Source organism: Trichosurus vulpecula, chromosome 9 (genome assembly GCF_011100635.1).
Source record: "Trichosurus vulpecula isolate mTriVul1 chromosome 9, mTriVul1.pri, whole genome shotgun sequence".
Lineage (NCBI taxonomy): Eukaryota > Metazoa > Chordata > Mammalia > Diprotodontia > Phalangeridae > Trichosurus > Trichosurus vulpecula.
Window position 1 is genome coordinate 49,396,429 of NC_050581.1, and position 23,090 is coordinate 49,419,518.

Here is a 23,090-nt window from a genome sequence, read left to right on the forward strand (position 1 = left end):
GACCTCTGCTTGCACTTAGATCCAGAACTAAATTTTTTCCCCCATGGGGTGGGGGGGGGAAGTGGGGAGATAGGAAGAGAAGGACCCCTGGACTGACGGAAAGGGATTCACTATGTGGGATATTAAGCATACAGAGAAGGAGAGCCTCTGTTTTCTTGGACAGTGGGACTGCTGGAGTGCTTTTCTGTTCTCTTCTTTCCCAATCCTTACTCTTCCTTTTATTAGAAAGGTCTCCCCCATCCTCAACCCTTATTCTTCTTCCCCTTCTGCTTGAGCTTGGTGGCTCCCCGACGCACAACTCCTAGTTACTGGAGACTGGTGAGGGGAGGGTTGCATTGAAAGCCGAATTCGCTTTTTCGGAAGGAATAGGGGGTGGGAACTGGGAAACTCCATTCCCCTCAGCCCCCGGGCTCAGCACAGAGTAGGACTTCTCCAGTGTTCTGTCAACACTGCCGGGTGGTAGCGTCTGAGCCACATTTGGTTATATCAATGGGAGCCGAGCTTGGCTCCTCGTTAAGGTCAAGCTTTTCGTATGCATGTGTTTGTACATTTTACGCACAGCCCCGAGGTTGGATTTATCTTTTCCTTTTCTCTCTCCTACCTCGGCAGAGCCCTACTGCAAAACCTCCGGCTGGGATAGCCGCCTTCAGTGGGGGCTATGCGGGCAGCGCCGGACGACCAGGGGAGCGCGCTGGGGTGGCAGGATGGGAGAGCCCCCTAACCTCGGCTGCTGCTGAGGCGGCCGAAATGCTCGACTGCGCAGCGCGCCCCACCGCAGCTTCGACCTTCTCCGGCGATCCTGGTACGTCCCGGCGGGGGAGCTGGGGACCGCAGGGTTGGGGGAGAGAGGAAAAAAAAGGTGGGGAGAGGGAGTAGAAGAGAACCGCGGAAAGAGGGATAAGTGGCCGCCAGGGGGCGCTGCTGCCTTGCTCTCTGCGCCTATCCTCCGCGTGGGGACGCAGAGACTCGCCAGAAGCAAGAGACTGTATAGAGTTAAAGATGAACTTCACAGGGCTCCGCAGCCCTGGTGAGGGGACGCGTGGCTGTGTACGCATGGGTGTGTGCGTGTTCATGGGCGTGTGCACACACGTGTGTGTACACGTGTTTCCCCGTGTGCATGCACGCGCGAGCCCCTATGTGCACTACATTTACGTGTAGAACTTGTGTGTGCACCTGAATAGTGAGCTGTGTGCTTGGGGGGAGCTATGTTTGTTTGTGGTGCCCGATCACCTGTCAGCATGGGACGTGTATGCGGATGCATACAGGTGAATGCGGCTGTGCGCCAAATTGCATGGCTCTGAGTGTGTGTGTGAATCTGAGCGAATATGGCTGGGATCGATTGCTTCCCCACGTATCTTAGCATCTGCCCCATGGACCGACCCGCACCCATGTATGGTAAGAAGACTTTGCAGTAGGATCAAACCTGGTGTAAGCTTCCTCTCTCCTCTTCCTCCCCTCCACCCCTTGCCATGCTGCCCTGCAATTGTTCTCTCTGCCCATCAACGCCTCCAGAACAGACAGGGACCAGAGAAGGCTTTTGGAGAGGAATAAGCTCTGCTCTATCGCGGAGTCCCTGAGGGATATTGGTCCAGCAGGTTCCAAGGTCTCTTATCAAGGCATTCTTCTAATTCTGGACAGCTCCTTGCTCTTTCACACCTCGTTCACTGGGGACTTGTCTCCTCTCTTGCAGAGGGAGGGGAATCTTTGCTCCAGTAGCTGCTTCTCACGCGGGTCTCGTATGCGCTGCATCGAAGGGGTGGTGTGGTGGTGGGAGAAGAGTCTATAGCTTACTCTCCCCTACAGCAAAGCAAGGCGTGCCCTCATCCCAGACGAAGAGTGCAAAGTGTGTGTGTGTGTGTGTGTGTGTGTGTGTGTGTGTGTGTGTTGGGGAAGGGATAGTTCACTCTACAAGTAGGACCAGATTGAGCTTTGAAGCTGAGTTTTATTCCCAGAGATCTCCCTTCTGGGTAGGGGAACGACAGGATCTTGTCCTGCCCTGGTTTGTGGAGAGCAAAGTTTGTGGCAGTCTGGGCATGTAGCTTTCCTTGAGCTGGGGGTCCTCACTCTGCGTGCGCCCTCTCCTGCAGGGATCGTAGCTGGCGACCATGGGCAGACTGGGCTACTGGGCGTTGCTGGTGCTGCCGGCTCTGCTGGTGTGGCGGAGCCCGGCACGAGCTCGCGCGGAGAAGGGTCCCCCGGCGTTGAACATCGCGGTGCTTCTGGGCCGGAGCCACGATGTGACAGAGCGGGACATCCGTAGCCTGTGGGGCCGGGAGCTGGCAGGTGAGCTAGCGCTCGACGTGAATGTGGTGGCCATGCTGGTCAACCTTACAGACCCCAAGAGTCTCATCACCCATGTCTGCGACCTCATGTCTGGAGCCCGAATCCATGGGCTAGTGTTTGGGGATGACACGGACCAGGAAGCCATCGCACAGATTTTGGATTTTATCTCCTCCCAGACCTTCATCCCTATCCTGGGGATACATGGTGGTGCCTCCATGATCATGGCTGATAAGGTAATAGGGGGTGAGAGGACCGGGGATAATAAAGAGGACTCCATGGGGTGGGATGGCTCCCCACACCTGAGGAGTTCGATAAGGGGAGGAAGAGTGGGTGGAGAACTCTGGGGATATAGCTGGAGAGGCTCAGGATGAGATAAAGACAAGTGTTGTCTCTCATTTATCTCTCAGGGTGAGTGGACATTGGGTAACTCTACCACGGGATATTGATGGCTGCACATGGGTCAAACCAGCTAGGTCTGTCCTCCAGTTTCTCCCTCTCAGGGGACAGGGAAAGGGCACAAGAGTTGACTTTGATTTCATCCCCCAGGCACCCCCCCCCATAACTTTTTTTTTCCTTTCAAGAAGTTGGTGGGAATATTTGTCTTACTACAGTTTCACTAGAAAGGTAACTCTTGAGGAGAGATCTGAATTGAAAGCATTGGGACTGGAAATTAGGGAGAGGGTATTTTCTGAAAAACTAAAGATTGGGGTGACTTTTGTATGCAGTGTGTATGGAAAATGCATACTGTAGTCCCCAAACTGACTACTAGGTGCTGAAAGAATGTAACGTCCACAATAAAATCTGAGGTTGAAGATGAAGAACCCATTGGACTGGCGAAAGAGGGGCAGGATTGATGTGAAATGTCAAGGTATCTATTTGTAAAGAAAAAGCTTTGTGGTGGACTGGTGAGGGAAAGGAGGATGAAGGAAGAGCCGAGGGAATGCTGGAGCAAAATGATTATGGTATAACCAAGGTTGGGGACTCGCTTAATGCAGACAGAGGAAGGAAACTGATCTGAGAGGTCCTAGGGGAAAAAAGGACAGAGCATCAGAATGAGCGACAGAAATTAGAAGAATGAAGTACCTGAGATACCCGAATTCATGTACCGCTCCATTGGGATCAGAGAACTTGTGGAACATGAGACAGGACAATGAAAGATTAATTGTTACCAACAGTGATCTTTTCCTTCCTTAGATAGGAAGAGATGTAATAAAATAACCCTTTGAGATTTAAATAGTACTTTTCTTTTGAAAGAGGCACTTTCATAGACATCAAGCCATACTCTCTCTTTGCCTCAGCAACTGCCTACAATACCTCTGGGGACTATATTAATTCTTCTAGGCCACCAGAGTACTGTTTTTTAATGCACTGCACAATAACCTATTAAATATTTGTTTATAATACGGGGTGGGCTACCTCCAGAGGACATTTGAGTATTGTCTTCATGACTTATGGGGCCTCCAATTTTGTTCTACCCTTTTCTGAAGTGTAGGACATAGAGGCGCAGCAATGCATATCTTTGTTGAAAACAGCAGATGCGATCTTCCTTGAAAGAACGTAGAAAGAAGACAATCCCAGACAATGTCTATAGAAAGATAATGGAAATCTAAGAGAAACAGAATAGAATTAACAAAAGCCTCCACTGGGGAGATATTCAGGAGAAGACTGAGAGAGGGTTAGTAAAGTAAATGATTGCAGTCCAAGAGGATGGAAATGTTTGACAGTTGACCTTGAAAGGACTGAGGTATGGTTGAGCTTGGTGGAATGATGGGGAGACGAGAATATTTAGGAGGTATTGAGATGACAAAAAAAAGTAGGGGTAGAAAACAGGTGGTGAGCATTTGACGACTTTCATGAAGTAGTTCCAAGTAGGAAGAAACCTAGGATTGTCTAAACATGAAGGAGGTCTTATGGATATTAACTTTTTTTTTTTTACTACATTTTCATCTAAATGACTTGAAAAGTACCAATTCTTTCACTTAGAAGATAGAGGAATACTCAAATTCCATATGCTGTCTGTGAAGATGGAACATTGGGAAGTTGGCTACAAAACCAATTTTATAAAATATATCATTTATAAACTCACTTCTTTGGTTGCTGACAGAATAAAAGAATAGTGACTGTCTAAGTTATACACCATGTCCCAAATTTAGATCTTTCTATACTGAGAAAAGCTATCTTCACCTTAGGCTAGGCTTATCTGGTAAAGCCCAGAATTATGTCTAGAATAATTATTTTCACTTCTAAAGTAGCTATGTCAAAATGTACTGGTTTATAAGAGCAGAAGATAACTTAATTAATGGTTAAAATGGACATATATGCAGTTAGGTCCTGATTAGTGGAAATAACAAATACCATGAAGTTGTCATATTCTTTGAATTTGCATTTTATATTTCCATTGGATTGTAACCATTGACTGTATTTTGCATGTTTATAACTTCAAATAATGTGAGAAGACAAATACATGTGACTACTTCAAATAATGTGAGAATACAATATATGCAACTTCTTCAGGGAATTCATTGTTCATACTAATTGGAACCTAACTGTATGTTCCACATGTGTGCCCCCTGGTCTCTTGCTCTTTTGAGGGGAAAAAATACCAAAAACATAACAAAGCTCATATACTCAAACAATTCCAATCAACCAATGCTTATTAGTCACCAACTATGTCCAGACCAGTATGGGAAAGGTGTTTGGGGGAGAGAGGAGATCCCAATAATTAAATGTTCTTCTGTAGTGGAGTTTTTGAGGTTGAAAATTAAAAACCTGGATTTCAAAAAGGGGAGAAGGCTTGGTGTGAAATATCAAGGCATAGAATGAAAGGGAAAAGGTCTTTGGTGGATTAGTGGAGGAAGAGAGGTTGGGGAAGGGAAACCAAAGAAAAAGTTGAGGTAAGTTGGTTGTGCTGTAACTAGAATTAGAGACCTGGCTAAATAACAGAAAAAGAGATAGTATGAGAGGTCATGGAAGAAAAAGAGAAAGGATGGACAATCAGGTTGACTGGCATAAGGAAGAAAGAAATTCAGATAAGCCTGATTCTTGCTCTTGTGAACACTACCGTGTGGTGGTAATGATGATGAGGTTAAAAGACTATTTGGGTGGATATTGGTAAATTGTTAATTGCTGCTTTTATCAAAGGGTAATCTTTCTGGTAATCAGTTTAGGAACAAAGAGGGTGTTGCTAGTCATAGAAGCAATTTTTTGGAGCTTAGCTTAGGTTGTCCTGTCTCAGCAGGAAGAGCCTTAATTAATTTGATAATGGTTGTGAAATGGCCCATAACAAAGACATGTAGGGGTCAGTCATTTCACTGCATGCTCAATACCACTCTCAGGGAGGGAGCAAAGCCTGTGGGCAAAGTGGGTTGTGTATGTTCAGATGCCAGGAAATCCATTAAGGGTCATTAATGGTCTGTCTTGGTTATAACTATGTCACATGTCACAGAGTACCATGAATTCTGCAGGTAGTAGTTGCTCCATAAATTTTGACTAATTTAATATATTTGTACTTAATTTTTCCTTCTGTCTAGGGGAGATGTAATTGACCATCTTCAAAGGGCTGTTCTGTGAATTTACTACTAAGGTACATTATAGGATCATAGGATCTAAAGATTTGAAGCTGAAAGACCTCAGATCTAGCCCAACTCTCTCACTTTACAGATCTGGAAACTGAGGCCCATAGAGAGTAAAGGACTTGCTCAAGTTCACAAAGGTAATAAAGCTTAACAGTAGGAGTCCCTTGATTCCAGTTTCAGAATCAATCCTCTTTCCACTGGGCAGGGCCAGCCTAACTTTGGGAAAATGCTTCTGAAGAAAAGTGAGGATCTTAAAATCCAGCCATCAAGATACCAGGCTTACATGCAGTAGGTATTCTGTAAATAGCCTGACCAAATAGCAGTGTATTTTTGTTGTTGTACAGTCGTGTCTGACTCTTCATGACCCCATTTGGGGTTTTCTTGGCCAAGACCCTGGAGTGCTTTGCCAGTTCCTTCTCCAGCCCATTTTACAGATGAGGAAACTGAAATGAACAGTTTAAATGACTTGACCAGGATCATACGGCTAGTGAGTGTCTGAGGCAGGATTTGAATTTAGGATGATGAGTTTTCCTGGCTTCAGGCCTGGTACTCTATCCACTATACCACCTAGCACAAATCACAATTGTTAGTTCTTTACTAAGTGAGATTTTGGCATTATTATGAATTTTTATTTCTAGAGATCTTTTGTAAATTTTAAAGTCAGGGTTGGGGTTAGGGTACTATGAAAACAACAGTATGTTCTTGCCACATGCCAGAGCTATCAGGCTAGAATGGTTAGGATTATAATGACAGAAATATAATTGCCCTTTACATAGCACTTTTAGTTTTGGTCTAGATCAATGATTGCATTGGTATAGTGAACTCCTGGTGTTGAAACTCCCTCCATCAGTGCAGATCAGCAATTTGTTGGAAGGAAGAATAGAGTTTGGAACTCAAAACTTAAAAAATGTTAAGAATTGTTTTAACATGTAATTGGGGGAAATTATATCTATATCTATATCTATATCTGTATCTGTATCTGTATCTGTATCTGTATCTGTATCTGTATCTGTATCTGTATCTCTATCTGTATCTGTATCTGTATCTGTATCTATATGCCTATATCTATACCTATACCTATACCTATACCTATACCTATACCTATACCTATACCTATACCTATACCTATACCTATATCTATATCTATATCTATATCTATATCTATATCTATATCTATATCTATATCTATATCTGTATCTGTATCTGTACCTGTACCTGTGCCTGTACCTGTATCTGTATCTGTATCTATATCTATACCTATACCTATATCTATATCTATACCTATATCTACACCTATATCCATATCTATGTCCATATCTATACCCATATCTATACCTATATCTACACCTATACCTATATCCATATCTATACCTATATCTATACCCATATCTATACCTATATCTACACCTATACCTATATCTATATCTGTACCTATATCTATATCTATCTATATGTGCATATATCTATATATGTGTATATGTCTATATATGTATATGTGTATGTATACCTATGTATACCTATGTATCTATCATCTATCTCACAACTGGTTGCTAACTAACAGCCTTAGTAAGCTGTCTGGATTCACCAAAAGGATGAGAAACTTGCCCAGGGTCACATAGCCAGTAATTTATAGATTTAGGACTTGAACTCAGCTCATAACCCACTAAGCTATGCTACCTCTCACATAATGATAATGACAATAATAAGTAGCATTTACTGAATACTTAAAGGTTTTCAAAGTGTTTTGCATATGGTATCTCATTTGAACCTCACAACAACTGTATGAGGTAGGTATTTTTATTATCATTGTCATTCCCTTCTTACAGATAAGACTCCTGAGTCTGAGAGATATGAAATGTCTTGCTGCGGCTCACAAAGCTAATAAGTGTCAGAGACAGGATTTGAATCCAAGTCCTCCTGACTCCAAACCCAGCACACACTCCATGGTCCCATATGAAAATTTGACACTTTACATACATTTTTTATTAGCTGGAACAACGCATTCTCTTCCAGAAAGACATTAACAGAGTTATTGCTGGAGCAGGGACCACTGGCTGGCTAGGTCTCTATCTTCAAGCTTTTCTGAGAGGAAGACAGGATGGCATCATAGCCTTCCCTTGTGACCTCAGTCAGGCCAACAGCCACCAATTAAATCAATCACTTACTCTGGGAATTCTTATCAAGAGCTGGGAGATCCTTTATACCCTGGTCATCAATTGGCTGGTTGGTTTTGGAGATGCCTAGACAGAATTTCTTTCCCATTCTCTCCTGACTCTTTACATACATTTTCCTATCCACTGTAACAACACATTCTCTTTCACAAACACACCAATGGAATTATTGCTGGAGTCAGGACCACCAGCAGGGTAGACCTCTATCTTTAAGTGTCTTTAAGCTTTTGGAGAGAAAGAAAGAATTTTCAAGAGGGTCTTTGCTTGTTTTAAGTGCACCTTGATTTTTGCCTCTGTAATGGAAAAAAAAGGATCGTACAAGGAAAACAATCAGTGGACCTCCATAAAAATGGTTCTCTAATATGCCTATTATTACCAAAGATTCCATGGTTTAGTGGGTGGGGGGAGGGCAAGGAAACCTGGCTTGAGATTTGGGAGGTCTGAGTGCTATTCCTGGATCTGCTACTAATCATCCCTCTGACTCTAGCCACGTCATTTCATTCCCGTGGGGCTCAGTTTCTCATATTCAAAATGAGAGAGTTGGACTAGATGGCATCTAAACTCCTTCTAGTTCAAAAATCCCATGACTCTAAGAATAATATTGTGATTTCATTGGTTGAAATTTGCAATATTTCCCCAAAACAAAATAGCCTGCAAAGCCATAGATTCAAATATATTACTTGGGATAAACAGAAAACTTTAGTTTCTTAGGAATTAGAGTACTCTTCCTTTATCTTTTAAAGCAGCTGTTAAAGGAGGGGATTGGCTTGAATTGGAATTGAAGGGGAAAAATTATTTTTAGGCTTTGAATTAATTAATAACTAGCATTTATGTAGCACTTTAAAAGTTTGCAAAGTGTTTTACAAATATTATCTCATTTTATCCTTATAACAGCCATAGGAGGTTGGGGGTATTATTCTCATTTTGCAGATGAGGAAACTGAGGCTGGAAAAGGTTAAGTGACCTGCTCAGTCTCACACAGCTAGTGTCTGAAGCAGGATTTGAACTCAGGTCTTCCTAATTCCAGGTCCAGCTCCCTATGATACCTTAACTTTATAATATTTATTGACTATTGTGGGGTTTGTTAGATATTTATTTATCAGATATTTATTGACTATTGTGGGGTTAGATGTTAAAAGGAAACATGTCCTTGACTTCAAGCTTATAGCCAAACAGGGCAATTAAAAATGCATCTATGTTTTCATGAATGTGAGGAACTTCTGATGAAGAGTGAGTGCTCTTCAACGTAGAGGATTTCCTGGGGCACTAAGAGATTAAGCAACTTACCTGTGTGTGTCACATACAAGACTCAGAGGCTAGCTTTCTATTCCTCACACCATACTACATAATAATAAATATAAAAAAATGACTGTAACAAAAATATAAAATATTAGCAGATAATTATATTAGAGAGGTGTAAAACAAAGTATTATGTGAAACCATTGGGGAAAACCCCAACTCATCAATCTGGGTGATCAAGGAAGGCTTCATGGAGGATATTACCTTTTGAGTTGACCTTGAAAGACTGTATGATCTGCTAAATGCTGAGTAGAAGGGGTGGAGAAAGACATTCCAATTATAGGACAGTATGTAAGCAAAGCTATGAAAGTCTGAGAATGCATTTCATGTTGAGGCAACAGAGAATAGGGGCATTCCACTAGACAAAAGAAGGTAGTCTGGGGAGAGGGGAGGGAAGAAACATTTATATAGGGCCTCTCTGTACCAAGGGTTGTGCTAAGTGCTTTTATCTGTCTATCTATCCATCGGTCTGTCTATCTATCTATCTATCTATCTATCTATCTATCTGTCTGTCTGTCTGTCTGTCTGTCTGTCCGTCCATCCATCCATCCATCCATCCATCCATCCATCCATCCATCCATCCATCCGTCTATCTATCTATCTGTCTGTCTGTCTGTCTGTCCGTCCGTCCGTCCGTCCATCCATCCATCCATCCATCCATCCATCCATCCATCTATCCATCCATCCATCCACATCTCTCTCTCTCTCTCCATCCATCTAACTCTCTCTCTCTCTCTCTCTCTCTCTCTTTCTCTCTCTCTCTCTACTGTCTATCCATCTCCTTTTACAAATGTTACCTCATTTGATCCTTGCAACAAGCAACTCTGTGAGGAAGGTGCTATTATTATTCCGATTTTACAGTTGAAGAAACAGAAGCAAACCGATTGGGACTCTCCCAGGGTCACAGAGCTAATAAGTGTCTGAGGCTGGATTTGGGCTCAAGTCTTCCTGATTCCAGGCTTAGTGTTGTTCTATCTATGGTGACAGAATATAGCACATGATTGCAAGTTGTTTGTTATTAAGTTGTGTCCAACTCTTCATGACCCCATTTGGAATTTTCTTGGCAGAGATACTAGAGTGGTTTGCCATTTCCTTCTCCAGCTCATTTTACAGATGTGGAAACTGAGGCAAACAAGGTTAAGTGGCTTACCCAGGGTCACACAATTAATAAGTATCTGAGGCTGAATTTGAACTTAAGTCTTCCTGGCCCAGTGTTCTAGCCACTGCGGTACCTAGCTTCCCTGGATGAAAGTAATATGAGATAAAGAAAAGGTACAATTGTGCCTCAAATGCCTAGCAGAAGAACTTGAACTTTATTCAGTAGGCAATAGGGAGGCATTGAAGATCATTGAGGTGAGGAGTAACATGACTTTTGTTGTTCTGTTGTTTTCAGTTGTGTCCCACTCTCCATGACCCCTTTTTGAGATTTTCTTAACAAATATACTGGAGTGGTTTGCCATTTTCATCTCCAGTTCATTTTGCAGACAAGGAAACTAGGCAAACAGGGTTAAATGACTTGCCCAGGGTCACACAGCTAGTAAGTCTCTGAGCCAGATTTGGACTGAGGAAGATGAGTCTTCCTGATTCCAAGCCCAGTGCTCCATCCACTGTGCTGCCATGATTAGATCTATTCATAAGGATTATTTTAGTTGTGGTATGAAAGATAAATTGAGAATAGTGGAAGGAGAAAAACTATTAGGTATTATAGAAATCTAGGAGTAGAATAATTAGGGCCTTTACTAAAGTGTAGCGATGAAAACAGAGAGAAGGGGATAGAAATAAGAGGTATTGTGAAGGTACAATCTCTTGGTAACTGGTTGGATGTGCAAAGGGAGGTAGACAGATAAGTGCTGGGCAATTTTTAGAACTCTTTTCCATATGTTATCTCATTTTAGCCTTCACAACACCTGCCTGCAAGGTAGGTTGGTAAAGCATGAAGACCTACTCCCCCTACCCATTTTGCAGATGAGAAAACTGAGCCCTATAAGATGGTCATGCAGATTGTCCATGACAAATTTGAAATTAGAATTTTCATCTCCTGATGCTCAATATTACAAAACCAAGGAGTTCAAGTACGATGTTTCAGATTTGAGAGACTTTTGACATTTGGCAGGTTTAAACAATGCATTTAATTTCTTCCTTGGTGGAACCAAGATAGAAAAGGTTCTTAATTGACTGGAAGTATGAGTCAAAACCACAAGATAAATTTAACAAGCAAAGACATATATCTTTTTGTTTAGGTTTTTGTTTTTTTAATTAGTCATGAAGTCACAGGATGGGAATTATATTTGCAAGATTACTCTGAGTAAATATTGTGATGTAGTGGGGCAAAAACAAAACAAAACATAACAAAACCAAAAATGAACAAAACAACCCAAAAAACCCAAAACATTAGTGCCCTTGTCTACAACTCCAGTATTGTGTTAAGTTATAATTCATTTTAATTGGAATATATCTAGAGAAAGGCAATGGAAATGTTGAAAAACACACATTCCAGTACAGAATATTGGATAATGTATCACATGAGGACACTTTATGGGGACTACAAGGGTTAAATCTAGACTAGAGAAGATATAGAGATGATACAAAAAATGCCTGCAAATATTTGAAGGGCTATCATTTGGAAGAGAGATTAATTAGACTTTTCTGTTTTGGAGAGCAGAACTAAGGAAAATAAGTAGAAATTATAAAGAAGCAGGATTTTTTTGGGGGGTCAATTTAAATAACTTTTAGAAATAACTGGAGATTTTTGAAAGGGAATGGGTTTCCTTATGTTTGTTGTATATATGTGAATATATTCACCCTGACAGAATGAAAGCTTCCTGAGGGCAAGAGCAGTTTTATTTTTCTATCTTCAATACCAGTATCATAGTACCTAGCATGGGAGGAGCTTAATAATTGCTTGTTGATTGATCTTAGATGCTAAATTCTTGTCACTGGAAATACTCAAGCAATGTCTCGATGTCTGTCTGGGCTGGGATGCTGTAAAGAAATCATCTATGAGGTTGGACAAAATAATCTCAAAGGTCCCTTTCAAAACTGGCATTCTAGGATTCTCAGTTCATTTCTTTCTTCTTTTTTTAAACCACAAGATCTTCCTATGACACCAAGCCCTGAGTGTTTTAAGTCTTTGGGATTTGGCTGAAAACTAACATCCTCACTTTCACCATTGTGAGTAATCCAGTATAAATTTTCTTGGCATAGAGGAGGAAATTTATGATCCCTGACTCATCACCTCAAATTCTCAGTAGACTTGCATCATCTTGAAGGGCAGACAATATTTGAAAAGTAGCACACACATACACAAACACACACACACGTGTGTGTGTATGTATATTTATATACATATATATGTAGGTCAGCTGGCATATTTACTCATGGAGCTATTTCTAGCTGGAAGCATATCTACTGAGAACAATGTTTAGAATAACTGCTGAGGTTCTTGAAATGGTGTTTGAGCCACACCATGTAAACAGTAATTATTACTGATTAAAGTGTCTCTTGTTTCTCTGCATTTCACTTTGGTAGTATGTTCCCAATGCTGATTTATAAGTAGTTCCTTACTGAATTTTATTTAAAAATTTTTGTTTAAAATCCTGATTTTGGTGGGAACTGCTCTATTATTCCTCTTCCCCAAATGAACACAAAGAAAAGGGCAAAGAATTGGTTTTATGTTGGTTTCTTCCTCCCTCCCCTCTGTCTCCTTCCTTCCTTCCTTCCTTCCTTCCTTCCTTCCTTCAACTGAATCTCCCTGTTTCACCCAAGGTAGAATTGCTGTATCCATTCTTGAGCCCAATCCCACCTGCTGCTGATCAGCATGGGAACTTTGACCTGGTCCATTCTGACCTGACCCAACTCACCCCTCCTTAGGCCTGGTGGTCCCGCATTTCCCAGGGCTTACCACATTGGTGCCAGACTTAACCTGATCAGCTTAGACCTAGTGCAGCTAAGGATGCCTGCTTAAGCAACCCACCAGCCTCAGCCTCCTCTAGCAGCATGGATTATACTCTAGAGCCACCACACCCAGCTAAGCTAATTTTCTGTATGCTTTAATCAAGATATCCTTCCATAAGATTCCAAGAGTTTTCCAAATAAAAGATTCCTAAAGGGGATATGAAGATAGTAGGCTAGAAAGATTAAGCTAAAATTAAAATTGACAGTGAGGTGTATTGTTTTTGGGGTAGAACAGGTAGCATTGTGGAGTAAGGTATAATATTAAGAAATTCCAGTTGGAGAGAGGGTTAGGGAGGTGGTGGGTTAGCACGAGTCTGATTCTTCCAATGGAAATAGACTTACATGTGCAATTCCTATTAATAATGTTCAAGTAACATTAGTTGACCCCTCTAAATGTGAAAAGGCATCCTTTGCTGTGTGAAATTAATGTGTGGCTGATATACTGAAGAGACATGTTAGCGTATTGGAAAGAATACTGAATTTGGAGTCTGAATGTCTGGCTTGTAGCCCCTCATTCTGCTCCTTACTGTCTGTATGGATGATCTGGAAACACATCACTTATTCTCTCTGAGCCTCAGTTTCTTCATCTGTAAAATAGATATAATGCTTACAATACCTTGTACTAGTTATGTCACAAGCACTCTGTCAAGCGTGCTTTAATTATCAATGATAGTAATAGCTCACTATAGAAATGTGAGCTGTTACTATCATTGAAAATTAAAGATTTTAATGAATTATACTGGTTCATTTTCTAGTGTTTATTTTGCAAATTTCCTTCCCTACTATTTAAGCATATAGACAGACTTATGAAAGTTACTGACATTGAAAAGTTGTTTTTTTTATGCCAAGTGCTGACCCCAAAGAATATAGTTTTGATAAACATTTAATGAGTACTTACCACATTAAAGGCATTGGACTAAGTAAACACTGGAGATACAAAGACAAAACAACAGTCACCAGGTATTGTTCAAGCATTGTACCTGCATAAATACACTTTAGATATCAGCATTTCTCAGCATAAAATGATTTGGGGGAACTCTAGGATATGCTGAGAGATGGTAAAGAGAGTTCGATGGTGGTAATCTTTGGATCAACTCCTGTTGTCATAACTGGCATACCAAATACTTTTGGAATATTTATTTCTCCTGGAGAAAGGAAGGCAAATTGAGGATTTTGGAACAATTTTGCAACAATTATAGTGGCTGCCTTGACCTTCAAGGAGCTCACATTCTACTGGAAGCCAAACTTCTCTCTTTCAGTTCTATAGTGATTCTTCTTCCTCTTCCTCTTCTTGTTCTTGTTCTTGCTCTTGCTCTTGCTCTTCTTCTTCTTCTTCTTTTTCTTCTTCTTCCTCTTCTTCTTCTTCTTCTTCTTCTTCTTCTTCTTCTTCTTCTTCTTCTTCTTCTTCTTCTTCTTCTTCTTCTTCTTCTTCTTCTTCTTCTTCTATCACGGTTCCCTTGGGTAGCCTGGTAAAGTTTATGCATTCCTCAGAGTAATGTTTTTAATTATATATGATGAGATACCGAGAATTGAATTATTGAAATATGGTTATCAAAATATAAAAAGAGCAAGTTCATGGACCTCAAGGTTAAGAACACCTGAAGACTGACAGCAATGACTTAAAATAAAAAGAAAATTGAAGAATTGGAAGGGACAGATAAACTAACTACTCATAAGAAATAATGATTCAGAGGAAAGAACATTGGCTTGGGAGTGAGAGGACCTAGGTTTAAATCCCATCTCTCACTGCCCAGTGATGACTATTTATAAGACCTTGGGTAAGTCACTTAACCTCTGTGTAGTTTTCTCATCTGTAAAACAAAAGTGTTATTCTCAATGGTACTTTCTAGATTTATGATCTCCCCCTGCCCCTCACTTTCTTTATAGTTACCCCAACTGCTATCTTTTTTGGGGGGGGAAGGCAAGGCAATTGGGGTTAAGTGAACTGCCCAGGGTCATACAGCTAGTACGTGTCAAGTGTCTGAGGCCTGATTTGAGCTTAGGTTCTCCTGACTCCAGGGCTGGTGCTCTATCCATTGTACCACCTAGCTGCCCCTTTTAAAGTTTTTTTTTTCATTTTTTTGTGATGCTATCTTTTAATAGATTAGTGAACCAAAACCTAGAAATAGGAAGTGACACATCCCAGATCATAAAACTAACTAGCTCCAGGATTGGAACTAACATCTGGGGTTCCTGCCTCCCACTCTAATGACCTTTGCAGTCCATAATACTGTCTATTTTAGATGTAGAGCTGTAGACACCTCATTTATAAAGAGTTTCCCCGTAATTGGTGTGGTGACAGGCGGAGTGGAAGAGTTAAAATAAAGAATAATAAAAGCAGAGATTAAGACTTCAGTCTTCTCCCTCCTTCCCTCGCTCATAGTTATTGTCAGGTTTGAGTGATGTTTTGATAGCTTTGTGAATGTTTCTCTGGACAGCACTATTTGACATCAAAATACTGTTCTCTGCTCTTTTTATGTTTTATTGCTACAAAATAGCTGAAAACCTCATCATCTGCCTTGTCTTCCCCAAATTAGGAAAATCTCAGCCAGCAAGAGCGGTTGTATTTGAAACCAGTCAGTGCCTATAGCTGAACAGACCCAGGGTAAAAACAAACAAACAAGAAGCCCCCCAGATATTCCAGCTAAGTCATTTGAAACTTGTAGGGGTAAGGATTTGTTTCACTGAGAGGCTCAAATGGATGTGAACCAGATTATTAAGAAGCTTCCATACCATAAGAAACAAACAAAAACATACAAAAACCTATAAATGTATTCTTGCCTTGTAGCAATATGAAAGAGCTAAGTCAGGACTAAGAGTATCCAAGTAGGTAGCTTTTCAGCACCTAACATAGAGCAGGGTTCAAGCCAGGAGGAGGGAAAATGTAACAAAGCACAATGAAATTTATTTTTTGCCCCCACCCCCCAACACATTTAATGTCAGAAAGTTCTCTATGTAGGTATTTAGTTTGTGACAAGTCAAACTGCATGTTACAGTTATTCCTCAAAACAGTTGGCAGCCATGCTTAGGATGTGCAAATATCTGGTCCAGACTCCAGTGATTTGCATGTTTTCTAACAAGAGACTTTTGAGACTGGCAGATGAATATTTCTGAATTATTCTTGGAAGAGATGAATAAAGAAACCTAAGGTTTTTTTTTAGCCAAAATACGTTTTGGTGAGTTGTATAATATATTTTCATCTTGATGCAGTTGTGTTTTTATATTCCAGATGTGGTGAATTCCTTAAAGCAGTTATAATATTTCCCATTTTGCAAAACTCTTGATTTAGATAATGTACAATTTACTTATTTGGTGTTCCAGACCTGTGATTTCTTCAGGGCAGATTACTCCTGGCAAGCATTCTTCTTTTATCTATGCAAATCAACAGTTGATTGGCACCTTATAGTCTTGGGGAATTTTTCAGGGAACTTAAAAGTTAAATGATACCTGGCATTACATAGCCACTATGTGCCAGAGACAGAACTTGAACCCAGGCCTTCCTGAATCTGAGTCTGGCTCCATCCTCTAAGGCATGCTGCCTCTCAATTTGAATTAAAAAATATATTTTGATATCTGGTAGGCAGTTAGATGTGTATTCATTCTTAGTCATTAGGTATAGCACAGCCATTGGGTCTGTCTCAGTATTTTTTAAAGAATGGTTGAAAATGCTGACTATTTTATAACAAAGTGATTTGGGTAGGATTTGGATTTTAGGATTCACTAGGAAATGTGGAATAGATTTATTTGGTGGTAATCCTCGGGTCTACTATTGTGATAATTTATAGACCAAATGGCTTCAAAGCACTTGTTTCTCTAGGAAGAAGCAAATTCAGGATTTGCATCATGTCATGGGAAGAGATATTGCACAGGTAGGAGGTAACAGCTGTATTAAATGCTTACTCTATGCTAGGCATGGTACTAAGTGTTGGGAATACAAATGCAAGCAAAAAGAAAGACAGTCTCTGCCCTTGAGGAGCTTACATTCTAATGGGAGAAGACAACACATAGAGGAAAGGGGAGAAGAGAAATTAAGTTAGTCATACATAAGAGTTATAGAGCATCCTCTTTATAGGCTCATCAGACAAATGTGGAGAGCTAAATGCCTAGGGGCATGGAAGCAATATGGAAAGACTGCTGCATTTGAAATCAAAGGACCTGAGTTAAAATTTTTACTCTGCCACTTACGACTAGTGTAATTATCATCAGTGAAAATCATATAACTGCCCACATTCCAGTTTCCTCATGCATAATATTAAAGAGTGGGACCTGATGGTTTCTAAGGATCTTTCTGGCTCAAAAAAATCTATGAGAGAATATAATAGTATTTTGAGGTTTCTTTGAGGCTATCATTCAGGCTGTGTCCTAATAATATACAGGGCAGCTAGGTGGCATAGCGGACAGTGTTGGACCTAGAGTCAGGAAGACTCTTCTTCTTCAGTTCGAATCCAGCCCCAGACGCTAGTTGTGTGACCTCAGGCAAATCACTTAATCCTGTTTGCCTCAGTTTCCTCAACTATAAAAAGAGCTGGAGAAAGAAATGGCAAAACCACTCCAGTATCTTTGCCAAGAAAACCCCAAATGGGCCCCTGAAGAGAGGGACACGACTGGAAAGTGACTAAAAAACAAAACCTAATAATATACATTTCTCTAGCAAATGTGAAAAACATAGAGATGGTTGCCAACTTCCCCTCTCGAGAATGGCCCCTGTCCTTTCCCCCTGTTTCCCTTGCATTATTATTCTGTCTATGTCCTAATAATAATAGCTGATACTTAATATGACTCTCTATGGTTTATGCAATGCTTTCTGTGCAATATTCCTATGCTTGTATACAGAGACTAGAAATAGTATTTTTTAAAGAGGCAGAGAGGAATTAAGTCACTTGCTCATGGTTACCCAGATCACTCTTTTAATAAATGGCATAGCTTCTATGTTAAGTACAGGATACTGTCATGGACACTGCACAATCTTCTAAGTCAAATATTCTGTGAATGGTGGGCAGGATCTCACTGACTCTATTGGGCTTCTTTTTGTATGTTTGTCCTTCATTTTCAAAGAAGATCATGATGTCAGAGAAATGATGACACGACTTGCAGTTGACTTTGATTTGAGTGAGGGAGGGCTGTGCAAGTCACCAGCCTCACTTTCTTCTCCAGAGCCATTTGGGTCTAGTGACCTGGTATTCACCAAGACTTTTCTATAAACTGAGTGAACGAACCTACGTGAGACTCTGTGTCAGAGCTTTGAATGTGATGAATTGCAGAACAGGAATAGACTAACACTATTCTAAAGATGCTCAACATCCAAAGAAGCACCTTTCCCAAAGGCAGTATTGGAAGTGACTTAGTAGGCTCATGCACATTGGTTTGCTTGTAAACAAAACCTTTTGCTTTTTTTAGTCCTCTGATGGGAAATGGCCTTTCCAACTGGCTATGGGCGTGTCCATCTTAGAGTTTCTTTCATTTCCCAGAACAGAGGTTGTATGGTATGGTAGAAAGATGCCTGGGAATTTGGATTTAAGGAGCATTATTATATAGTGGTTAGGGGAGGTAGAGGGTAGACTGAATTTGAAGTCAGATGACCCAGGTTAAAATCCCAGCTCTGTCACTTATTGCCTATTGGATTTTGGGCATTTTTTTCTGGGCCTCAGTTTTCTATAAAAATAAGGAGTGTGTGCGTGTGTGCGTGCATGCGTGCGTGCGTGCGTGCGTGCGTGTGTGTGTGTGTGTGTGAACAACATAACCTCCAAGGTTCCATCCTACCTCTACATCTATCAGCCTATGTGCTAAGTTTCAGCCCTGGTTCCAACATATACAAACTGCAACCTTGAGTGTCATGAACCTCCCCAGGTCTGAGTTTTCTCAAATATAAAATGGAATAATAGGACTTTCACTGCCTACCTCCTAATGTTATTGTGAGGATTGAGTGGGATAATAGATGTAAAGTGGGATATAAGTGTAAGCTATTATGGTCAAAAGTGTTCTTCCTCCCCCTCCTTCCCTCTTTTTCCCTCTCTGTCTTTTCCTCTTACTTCCATGTGGAAACATGATGACCGGGGCACCACTTAATTATTTGAAATTCGTTAGGATTTATTTTCAACCAGAGCTTCTTATTACACATTCTGAAAGAAAAGCTGAAAATTGTTTTGTGTCCTGAGTTGTAGCTACGACCACATGTTTTTTTGTTTGCTTGTTCTACAAATTACTTTTAGGTCTTTTCATTTTTAATATTCAATTTTATTTTTTTCAGTTGACAATCATTTTGAAGCTATAAATAAATAGGTGTCAGTCTGTGGGTTCACTTCTATGTAGTTCTGTTTCTCCTTTTGGGGGCTGGTTTCAAGTGATATGATTAAGTATCAGGACCAAGAAGGCTTTTGTATGTGAGGGTATTATTTCACTTCTGTTCAGTTTAGTTCTTGTCCAGATGACTGGAAGGCAGCTGCATCCAGAAATGTCATAACAGATTGTACAAGAGGATTGTAGCAGATTGTATAAGGAACAGAATTCCACGTGCAAGAAAGACTTAATAAATACTTTTTGAGGAGGATGATTCATATGGTTCACACATGGTCCTGCAGGGAGGTGTCTGAACATCTAGTTAATATATCTTCATAATTCTCAACCTCTCTAGTAAGCACAGCCTCCCCAAGACTCTGAAGTAGGAGAGATAAGAAAGCAAAAGATTTAGGGTAAGTGAAGAAGGAGGGAAAGGCATTCAATAATCAATACTGTTTAACACTCATTTGTGAGGAAATCTGAACTCTATTGAAATTAACTTTCATTTCTTAAACTAATCTGTTGACTTGTCTGTTTTTGGCTGCTAGTTCAGTTGGTTATAGAGGAATGAACTTGAAGCTATGGATGAATGTCAGAGTGGTAGAGTGGAAATAACACTGGACAGTGTTGTAAGAGAGAGTTCTGGTTCTAGTTCTTTTTTTAAAAAGTTTTTTTGGAGGGGGGAAGGCAGGGCAATTAGGGTTAAGCGACTTGCCCAAGGGCCTAATTCTGACCCTATCCCTCACTCGCATGATCTTGGACTAATCATTGTAATCCTCTTGGCCTTTATTTTCTCATCTATAAGATGAGGAGAGTTGGACTAATCTATCTAGATCAGCTATTTCTGTGTCACGGACTGATTTCGTAGTTCAGTCAGCCTGTAGACCCTTTCTAAGAATAGAGCTTTTAAATGCATAAAATAAAATATATTGAATTACTAAAAAAAAAACCAAAACCCAAAGATTAGTGAAAATAAAGATACAGTTTTTACCCCATCCGAGTTCGTGCACACCATCCCTTGGTGGTCTCTGGATCCTTAAGGTAAGAACTCTAATCATATCGTCATTCTTAACAAGAAAGGAATTATAATTTTCACACTTTTCCCTTATAAAAGAATTCTGGAATTAACCACTATAACCATCATTCTGGAATTTTGACTATATACATAGTCAAAAAAGAAAAAGAGACTGTACAAGAAACTGTGAATCTTTATCACATGGAGCTTGATTTTCCTTTTAGGTATGAAATAAATTCAACACATAACTTTCAAAGCTTTCCTGCCTGTTGGTGTTATCTTCTGGGCTACCTTTTATTTTCTTGGGTGCATTTGTTTAAATCCTTTAATGAGCCTCTTTTTCTTTTTCTCTTTCTTTTGGCAACCTTATTGGTAATCTTTCTTTTTCCCCCCAACCCTACCCCCCAGTTGAAAAAGAAAAAAAAAAGAATAAAACTTTTGTAACAAATATTCATTGTCAAACAAAGCAAATCCTCACATTTGCTGTGTCCAAAATGTATGGCTTATTCTGCGCTTGAACCCATCACTTCTCTCGGGAATTGGGGAGTATTCTTCATCATTGGTCCTCTGGGATTGGGTTGGGTTATCGCATTGAACATAGTTCTTAAATCTTTCGAAGCTGTTTTTCTTTACAGCATTGTTATTATTGTATAAATTGTTCCCCACGTTCTACTCACTTTACTCTCCACGTGATTTAAATTTAATAGCACAAGGAATAGTAATGGAACACACGAGCCCGGTTAAAACAATCATAGCCAACCTGCAGAATAGGCATGCCTGCTGCTATAGCAAGGGTAGAAGCAATAAGCCAGATCCATATTGCATCTGTCAAACATACTTTCTTTTTGCACCATTCTTCATCTATTAGTTCCACTTGAGATCACACTCCCTTTAATATGAAGTGACAATTTAATAGTTTATTTATTTATATTTTGTTATATTGCTGACCAGACGTAATGAACAAGGAGATTTGCTTTATGGTTTTTCCTTTTATTCATGATATCTGATAGTTTAGGTGGAGCTGATGTGGGGCCCAAGATGGAGCTGGAACCTTGAGTTGTGAGAGGAACAAGATATAAACCAAGAGGAAGCAGCTTCCTTTCTTGTCCTGTCACTTGTAGAGGCTAATGGTTGCCTCCATTTTGATAGAGCAAATATGCTATATCCTTTAAAGTATTGTTATTATTTTTAGTCTGACACTGTGATTTGATTTGTGTTAAGAACTCCTGGTAAGAAAATGCAGTTGGGGTTTGGGAGAGTTTATTAGTCCTCTCCACCACTTAGCAGCAAATGCTCTCTAAATGGTCCCTTTTATGCTAAGTTAATGGTCATATCAGAAAATGAAACAACCCAGACCCAGAACTTACGTATAAAGAGTCAAATTTATTGGAATGAAAGTCCTTGACTTCAAGTGGGCAGGATTGTGATTGCTGAAAAAAATCATCCCCAGAGCACTTCTAGTTTGGGGAATGTTCTTTCAGGCTCGTAGATGATATCTCTGAGTATTAGTAATTTGCTTTACCCTACTGACAGTGAAAGTGCTAATAGCCAGGACAGGTATTGAGTCCTTTTGTTCTAAGCCTCCCTTCCTCAATCAATTCAGTGGCTGGATCACATTCTCACTCTCGAACACAACCTTTGCCCTTATTCTTCATTGTCCACATATTGATCATTATTCAACTTCTCTAACTTTCCAGTTGCTCAATCTACTTACTTCCCAAGACCTACTTTTCCAGTTTAGACATACAAAGAGATAGTGATTCCTTTGATTTTTATCACTCACAGTTATTCTTGTCTTGATTACTCAATTCAGCTTTATATTAAAACCTCTTTCCCCTTGTTCTGTTGTGGATCACATTTTACCAACACCATCCTTCAATTATTCCTCCTGATTTACATGTTGTTAAACAGGACTAGAGAAAATTCATGGAACCATGCTGATAGAGGCTGATACAAATTTATGCTACATGATCTTAACTGGACTCTCATTGCATCAATGAAATCCTTTCACACCTTCCTAATCTATTTGATATCTCACTCACAGTAGCTGTTATTAAAATTTTTAAATTTTCCCTCAAGCCTACTATGGTACTCTTCCTTCACCTTGTAAGCTGAGGATGCCACTTTATTCTGCACTGAAAAATTTTATGTGGTTCATCAAGACCTATTTCAGAGGTGGGGAAGCTGCAGCCTCGAGGCCACATGGAGCCTTCTAGGTTCTCAAGTTCAGCCCTTTGACTGAATCCAAACTTCACAGAACAAATCCCCTTAACGAAAGGATTTTCTCTGTAAAACTTTGAATCAGTTAAAAGTCCGTGCCCAGGACTTAGAAGGCCACATGTGGCCTTGAGGCCTAAGGTTCCCCATCCCTGAATCTCTTCTCCCCCCTTCCTTATCCCCACATCAAGCAGGCAGCTTCCTTTAAAATCACCTCCTTCATCCTGGTCTCATATGAACAAATGGCCCTTCCCCTTGCCAAGGCAACCCTTGTTTATGCCCCCTTGATTTCACCCCCTC

The 23,090-nt window shown here is 40.4% G+C and overlaps 1 protein-coding gene across 1 annotated transcript in view; it reads left to right on the top strand.

The window, feature by feature from the left end:
- The first annotated feature begins 2,105 nt into the window (after positions 1–2,105).
- LOC118832102 (glutamate receptor ionotropic, NMDA 2A-like) overlaps positions 2,106–23,090 on the top strand; it is a 29,501-nt gene continuing 8,516 nt past the window's right edge. Inside the window, exon 1 of the mRNA XM_036739542.1 lies at positions 2,106–2,516. Within this exon, the coding sequence (XP_036595437.1) occupies positions 2,106–2,516 (411 nt within the window). The remainder of the gene's footprint in view (positions 2,517–23,090) is intronic.